An 8,569-nucleotide genomic window follows, 5' to 3' on the forward strand; every position below is an offset into this window, starting at 1 on the left:
TTAATTGCTCATGGAAAGAGATGAAGTGTGGTCACTGATTATACCACATGTATTTCCTAATTAAAGTGTTGGGAGGATTACATGTCACTATATCCGCCCAGACCCAAATTTGGTCCAACATGAGAAAGCATTTCTAGCATGATCTCCTCATCCCTTTTCCAAGGCTCAGAGGAGATCCAATTATGGAGAGTTTCTTTTCCAACACAACTAACCAATTGAATTAAGATCGAAAGCTTTCTAGTAAATCAAAAGAGAAGGAAGAAGAAGAAGAATGAAAACTATAATTGATCCATCAAATTACAACAGAGCTCCCTAACCCAATGAAAGGGGTTTAGTTGTTCATAGCTCTAGAAATGGAAAACGGCAGAAAATAATACATGCTTAGCTAAAAGTGCAGAAAAGTAAATATACAGAGGGTAGTTCTCCAAAGTGTCAAGCTTCTCTATAGTTCAAAACTACTGCTATATATACTACTCTTCTTGATCTTCTAGTGAGTTCTCCAAGTTCTGGATGTGGGCCTTAGATCTTGAGTTGAAGCAGTTACAATCTTTAGTGGGCTCAGCTTGCAAAAAAGTGTGAGTTAGGCATGGGCGTTAGTGATGTTAACGTTAAGTGAGATTGTGGGTTCGAGAACGTTAGTGGCAGTCACCATTTTCACTAACGTTCCAACCCCATATAGCCCACGTTAACTCCAACGTTAGTGGCACTAACGTGACCACTAACGTTGCCTTATGAACCTTCGCAAGAGTTATTGGGACTCACCTTTTCCAATAACGTTGCCTTGTGCCCCTTGTCCCTACGTTAGAGTTCACGTTAGTGTAACTAACATGGCTCTTAACGTGGGTATGCCCCATCTTCGAGAGCGTTAGTGACACTTACCTTTGTCACTAACGCTCCAAGTGCCCCTACTCTCCACGTTAGAGCTCACGTTAACTAAGTTAACGTGGTAGTGAATGCCATCTCTAACATTAGTGACAAAGGTGAGTGTCACTAACGTTGGCTCATCAATCTTAGCTCCACGTTAACTTTCATGTTAGTGGTCTTAACGTAACCACTAACGTGGGCAATGCTAGTTTGATCCAACGTTAGTGACAAAGGTGAGTGTCACTAACATTGATATTGTTCCTCTCTTCCACGTTAGAGTTCATGTTAACTAAGTTAACGTGACTCTTAATGTGGCTCATTGCCAATTTTTGGAGCGTTAGTGGTGTTCACGTTTACCACTAACGTTGGAGCTTTCTTTGTCTCCACGTTAACTACCACATTGATGCGTGCATATTCTTGATATGCTACGATTTTAGGAAATTGCACGAACGGAAAAATTCCTTCCGGCAAGTGCACCGGTTATCGTCAAGTAAAAACTCACAATAGAGTGAGGTCGAATCCCACAAGGATTGGTTGAATGAGCAATTCGAATTAGAAGTTTGGTTAGTTGAGCGGAGCAAGAATTGGATGTGAAATTGCATAAAGTAAATTTGGCGGGAAATGTAAATTGCAAGGAATGGAAATGACAGAATCTTAAATTGCAAGAATGAAAGTGCGAGAAATTAAATTGCTGAAATTAAAAGGGAATTGGGGTGATTGCATGAATTGAAAGTGCAGAATGTAAATAGAAGGTGTAGATCAGAAATGGGGAGTTCATTGGGGTTAGGAGATATTGAAATCTCCGAATCAAAATGTTTCATCTCTTCCTCAACCAATGCATTCATTGTATTTTGCTTGGCAATCTTATATGATTGGATCCCAATTCCTTGGCTCACCAATTCTCTCTAAAAACAAACAAATTCCCAATCCCTTGGTTTAAATGTTCATAAGAAGAGATGTAGCTTGATCACTGATTATACCACACAATTTCATGGACCACAATTTGGTAGGATTACATGTCACAATATCCATCCAAATCCCAATCCAATTCACTGTGAGAAAGCTTCTCTAGCATGAATCCTCCATTCCTTTGCCAAGGTTCCGAAGGATTCCAATTATGGGTAATTTCTTTCCCAAGACAATTACCCAATGGAATTAGATCGAGAAGCTTTCTAACAAAATTCAAGAGAAAAGATTGAAGAAGAAGATAAAACTATTATTGATTCATTGAATTACAATAGAGCTCCCTAACCCAATGAAAGGGGTTTAGTGTGTCATAGCTCAGAATTCAATTACAAAGTATGAAAAATAGCAAAATGAAAAGTTACAGAATCTAAAAGTCCTCCTAACTTAAATTCTATCCTATTTATACACTTTCTAAATTGAGCTTCTGTTGTGTTTCTTGGGCTTTGAGGCCTTTCCTTGATTTCCTTTCGCTTTAGGCTTATGGTCCATAATTCTGATGAGGCTGTGATCCAATTCTGTAACATTCATTGAGCATACTTAGTGATAAACAAGTAATGACACAAGACTCAACAATTTGAAGTTCCAGACTCATCAATACTTCAGGCCCAATCCCATAAACCATGATGTTCAATTGGGTTTCATGCCATAAATAGTTTAAGTTAATATTTGTGCTTAATTGCTAACTTAAACTTCAATATAATTGGCCCAGAAACCTTTTCAATTGGTGGTGTTTGAGTTGAAGTTTAAGTTTTAGTTTAAGGTCAAACTAAAACTTAAACGTGGAATTGGAAGAAAGCAACCCAGGGGTGTGCATTGGCGAGCACGTTTAACCTCCATTTTAAGGTTAAACTGGAGGTTAAACTTGGAAATGAAGAAAGCACACCCTGGAGGCAATTACCATCGAACACGTTTAACCTCCAGTTTGAGGTCAAACTGGAGGTTAAACTTGGAAATGAAGAAAGCACACCCTGGAGGCAATTACCATCGAACACGTTTAACCTCCAGTTTGAGGTCAAACTGGAGGTTAAACTTGGAAATGAAGAACAATCCTGGAGGAGTGAAATCCATCGAACACGTTTAACCTCCAGTTTGAGGTCAAACTGGAGGTTAAACGTGGAACTCTCCTGGTGCCTATCTTGCTTCTGGCGTTTAACCTCCAGTTTGAGGTCAAACTGGAGGTTAAACGTGGAATGCTTCTTGGTGAGAAAATAAAGTGTCGAACACGTTTAACCTCCAGTTTGAGGTCAAACTGGAGGTTAAACGTGGGAATGCTTTTGTGCCTCCCTTAGTTCAATTCATCATTCTGGCGTTTAACCTCCAGTTTGAGGTCAAACTGGAGGTTAAACGTGGAATGCTCCTTAGTGCCCTTTCTCATTCTGGCGTTTAACTTCCAGTTTGAGGTCAAACTGGAGGTTAAACGCCAGTTACAGCATTCCCTCTCCTCTCATAATTTTGGCGTTTAAGCTCCAGTTTAACCTTAAACTAGAGCTTAAACGTCCCATTTGATATTCAAGCTTCCTTTATTCAATTTGTTGCTTCCTTGCCTAGCCTCTTCTTCCCTGAAATCATCCAAACAATTACATTAAAGTCTTGCAAAATTTCATGAGAATTCATCCATTCATAGCATTCAAGTAATATAACTAAAAACTCATGAATTTTGCATCATAATCATAATGTTTTGGATGGTTCATTGCTTTGTTGTTTATTTAACCATTCTTGGTTACTTTAAGCTCAAGAAAATGTATAAAACAACTAAAATTAACAGAAAAATGCTAGTGAAACTAGCCTAAGATGCCTTGGCATCACAACACCAAACTTAATACTTGCTTGTCCCTAAGCAAGTCCTGAGTTATTTGAGAAGAAAGTATGAAACAAAAAGCAATTACATTGGCTATATTAGCAAGCATTTGAAGTTCATTAGAAGGGTTTTATGCAGAAAGTTGCAGCATCACTTTTTCATTCTTATCAGGTAGAATCATCACTTTTTCATTGCATCCATCAAACACTGCTATGGCCTCTTGTTATTCTCATGTCTTTGGCACTTTTTCTTTCTTTGTTTTTCTTTTTCTTAGAGCTCTTTTGCTCCTTGTTTACTCAGTGTCATGTGTTGCACAAGCCTTTGGCATTTTCTTTTTCTTATCAGTGCAGTACACATATCCACTACAGGCATTTTAGTTCACATTTCTTTTTGAGACATTGGTGCCCAGCACCTCTTTGTGTAACTAAATGTTTTGTAGCTAGGTTGCTCTTGATAATGGACTTTTGGTTGATAATCCCGAGTTAGTTAACCCAAGTTACCAAGTGTTGAAACACTCCATAGAACCTATTCATCCAAGCAGATCCTAGTACATAAACACCACAGGCATATGTCTCAAAAGTTCAAACCATTGGTGCCTAGCTTTATTTTCTTAATTCTTTTGCTTTTTGATTGCCCCTTTTCAGTGGCTTTTCTTTTTCTCTTTCTTTCTTTTTCATGGCCAAAGACATTTATTCATCAAGATCCATAGACAGTATTCAACTTCTTCACAAAAAATGATAATTCTACACTCAATTTCCAGTGAGCTGACTAAACAATCAAGCATGCATACCACCACTTAATTCTACTTGATTTGTCACTAATTGAGCCAAGTTACTTTTGTTCAAACTTTTCTTTTAATTTTTGGGAACAGGACAAGCATGGCAAGCATTTGTTTAAGAAGGTGGAGTTATATCCAAACATCTAGGCATTCACTTTATTCAAAGCAGTAAACAGACAAACATACTAAAAACTTCACATTCCAGAAAGATTCAACAATTTCAGTTTAAACCAGAACAAGCATGCTTTTGTTTGCCTTTTAAAGAAAGGTCAAGGAACAATACCACCTTGTGAAATTTCTTGTTTTCTCTTTGTTGCCAGGAAACAATTTGATTTCTCCTTCTTCTACTAGTTGTTGCATCATGTTCTTTCTAAGATCCTTGTTTCCCTTCCTGCAAAGAGTGATGAAGTTGCTTGTTTCTCAAGCACTTGAATGGTTAGCTCATTATATATGGGCAAGTGTCTGAGTCTTAAGTTGGTGTGTGAACACCAAACTTAGTCTCCTACTTACTCCTCTGCTCTTTGAATCCTTGAATTCTCTTTGGAATGAAGTTGCTGCTAAGGATTTTAAGCATTTCTGTGATTGCTTAGAATGGTTGTTCCTTTCATATAATTCAAAGGTTGTTGTGTTCAGTTAATCTGTATGGTGGAACACCAAACTTAGAGTCACACATTCCCCTTTGAATTATTGATCCACAAATTCATTGTTTGGTGTGAAACACCAAACTTAATTCCTTGCAATGCACAGAAATTGCTTCACCTTTTTATTGAAACAAATAAAAGAAACAGCAAAGGATTATTACCTCAGGTTGGGTTGCCTCCCAACAAGCGCTTCTTTAACGTCACTAGCTTGACGGTTGTCCCTCAGTTGAGGTGATATTTAACCTTGTCCTTCTCGTCCACATCTCCCAAGTAATGTTTGAGTCTTTGACCATTCACAGTGAAGGTTCGTTGTGACTTTTCTTCCATGATTTCTACTTGTCCATATTGGGAGACCTTGGTGACAAGGAATGGTCCAGACCACCTTGATTTTAGCTTCCCTGGAAATAGCTTCAGCCTAGAATTGTAGAGCAATACTTTTTGTCCCTCTTCAAATTTCCTTGGGGCTATGTTGCTGTCATGCTTCTTCTTTGCTCTCTCTTTGTAGATTTTGGCATTCTCATAAGCTTCAGCTCTGAATTCTTCCAACTCTTGAATTTGCAACATCCTTCTTTCTCCAGCAGCTTTGCCGTCCAAGTTCAAGAGTTTCAAGGCCCAAAATGCCTTGTGCTCCAACTCCAGTGGCAAATGGCAAGCTTTTCCATATACTAATTGGTAAGGGGACATTCCAATTGGTGTTTTTAAAGCTGTCCTATTGATGACAAGTCATCTTAGCCTAGTTTTACTAGCCTTTTTCGTTTGTTTTTACTTGAATTATGCACTTTCTTGAGTTACAAGCAAGCCAATTGGGTAGATTTTCATGCTTCCTTTGATTGAATCAACCATATGTGAATTGATGCAAAATCATGAGGTTTGATGCCATAATTGGTGCATATTAGGATAGAATGAACATCTCATGATTTTGAGCATAGCTTTGATGTGTTTGGTTGATTTATGATAGGTGAAGAAAGCTTGGAGAAAAGTGGAAGTAAGAAGGAATGGCTAGGAGCAAAGAGGGGACAATGAAACAAGTGAATTTGAACCAGGAAACACAAAGTTGGAGTTGAAGTTAGCCCTCAAACTTTGGCACAAACTTTTGGTGAAAAGTTAGCCTCAAAGTTAGCCCCCTAACTTGAAGGCTAACGTGAGAAGTTAAAATCTCTTCCCTGGGCACTCAAAGTTTGCACCAACGTTAGCCCCCTAACTTGGAGGCTAACGTTGGCATGACAATTCTCACCCAGGGTAGCCAAAGTTTGCGCCAACGTTAGCCCCCTAACTTGGAGGCTAACGTTGGCATGTCAATTTCTGCCAGGGGCTAGCCAAAGTTTGCGCCAACGTTAGCCCCCTAACTTGGAGGCTAACGTTGGCGCCATTTGTGTTTAAGGAAGGGCCAACGTTGGCGCTCAAGTTAGACCCCTAACTTGGAGACCAACGTTGGCATCAGGAAATGTGGGCTGCAGATATGAAAAGTTAGCTTCAAAGTTAGCCCCCTAACTTTGACTCAAACTTTGAATCCAACTTTGCAAAACTCAAATCCGATTTAAATGGTTCGCTTGGGTTTCTCTCCAAACTTCAAGAGCAATTAACCAAGGCCTCTTTCAACCCAATTCCACCAAGAGCAAAGGCCCAACTCAAGGCTTGAAGATCAATTGAAGAAGTGTATAAATAGGCTAGAATTCAAGTTAGTCGGGGAGCTCCCTTTTCTGATTTTTCATAGAGCTTTCCTTTTAAATTTTAGTTACAGAGAGTGATCTTGAGTTTCTTAGTTTGGGGAAGGAGAATTCCATTCTCTTCCTCTTAGTTTTATTGCTTTTAATTTCAATTACAATTGTCTTGGATCTTGGGTTGGAGAATTGAAGGAATTCTGTTTCAATCTCCCCTCGGATCTCTCTGTTCATTTTCACTGCAATTTAATTTCCATTTTGATTACTTGCTTCTTTATCTAATTTCTTTGCAATTTACAATTCTCTTGCTATTGTTCTTGTTGGATCTAGGAAGGCATTGAGATCTAGACTTGGTTCTCTAGTCTCTGGGTCCTGAGATCTAATTCTCCCATTTCAATTCTCTGTTTCTTGCTTTATTTGTTTATTTACTTTTCTGTCTTGAATTTGATTCAACCCCAATTCCCATTTACTCTTCTGTTTGGTGCAATTTAACTTCTCTTTGTTTAATTCATGCAAATCCAAGTCCCAATCCCCTTTACATTTCAAGCCATTTACATTTCTTGTCATTTAAGATTCTTGCAATTTACATTTCTTGCTCTTTAAGTTTCTGCCATTTAATTTCTTGTTTCTTAAGATTCAGCACTTTAAATTTTGTTATCTTTAAATTCATGCCAATTTCCCATTCCCTGTACTTTCAATGCAATTTAAATTCTGCAATTCACCAATCAATCAACCAAATCTTGATTCGCTTGACTAAATCAACCACTAAACTAAAATTGCTCAATCCTTCAATCCCTGTGGGATCGACCTCACTCCCGTGAGTTTTTATTACTTGATGCGACCCGGTGCACTTGCCGGTTAGATTGGTGTTGTTTTGGGAGAGATTCATTTCTCAACAAAATAAACCCATCAAGTTTTTGGCGCCGTTGCCGGGGATTGATTAGATTGACAATGATTAAGTGAGGTGGTAATTTAGATCAAGCATTTTTTTTCTGTTTCTTTTACTTCTAACTTGCACACTAACTGTTTGAGACTTTGTCTCTACTAACTCTCACTGCACTCAAGCTACAAAATGTTCTGTGTATCTTTGCTGTTTTGGTTGTATGGCATAAACCAGGAGAAAGTTCTCTACCTCTGGAATTTCTGAAGAAGAGCACCAAGAAATGGAGGAGACTGGAAGGAAGTTCATAGTAAGAGGAGAAAAGCTAAGGCACTATGATTTTCAGCCTCCATGATCAAAGAACAAGATGTCAAGCTAGTGACAATAAAGAAGCGCTTGTTGGGAGGCAACCCAACCGGAGGTAACCATCTTTTCGTATCTATTTCAATAAAAAGGGTTAATTAGTTTTATCTATATTGCAAGAAGCTAAGTTTGGTGTTATACACCAAAATAATCTAAAGGAGAATGAAGGATTCTAAGTTTGGTGTTCCACCAAAATCCCATCATAAAACACATTCTCACTTTCTGCATAATGCTAGCTTCAAGCATCTAGACGAACTAGTTAACTATTTTGCTGTTTCCTAGTTTTCAGTTTTATTGCTTTTGACAAGGAAAAAAAAATTATCACACATGGTTAATTTGATGCATGAGAACCATTAGCAAGGCATTAAGTTTGGTGTTCCCACACCAAAGTAAGTTCAAAAAGCCCACAAGAAAAAATTCATGCAGACTAACCACTGTTTCTAAGTGCTTGGGGAACAAGCAACTTCCAATATCACTGCAGAATATCATACAAACTTTTGGAGATTTTTAGCATCATCAACCAAAGAGGAGAAAGATGAACATGAAAGCCAGCATTGATGATGATGAGAAGAAGGAAAGCAAGTGAACTCCAACAGGTTGTATTGTTGAATGATTGTT

The 8,569-nt window shown here is 38.3% G+C and overlaps 1 protein-coding gene across 1 annotated transcript; it reads right to left on the reverse strand.

The window, feature by feature from the left end:
- Positions 1–5,269: 5,269 nt before the first annotated feature.
- LOC130934108 (uncharacterized) lies at positions 5,270–5,731 on the reverse strand. Its single transcript, XM_057863698.1, has one exon. The coding sequence runs from the start codon at positions 5,729–5,731 to the stop codon at positions 5,270–5,272; it is 462 nt and encodes a 153-aa protein (XP_057719681.1).
- Between the last annotated feature and the right edge of the window lie 2,838 nt (positions 5,732–8,569).

This window comes from Arachis stenosperma, chromosome 6 (genome assembly GCF_014773155.1).
Source record: "Arachis stenosperma cultivar V10309 chromosome 6, arast.V10309.gnm1.PFL2, whole genome shotgun sequence".
Lineage (NCBI taxonomy): Eukaryota > Viridiplantae > Streptophyta > Magnoliopsida > Fabales > Fabaceae > Arachis > Arachis stenosperma.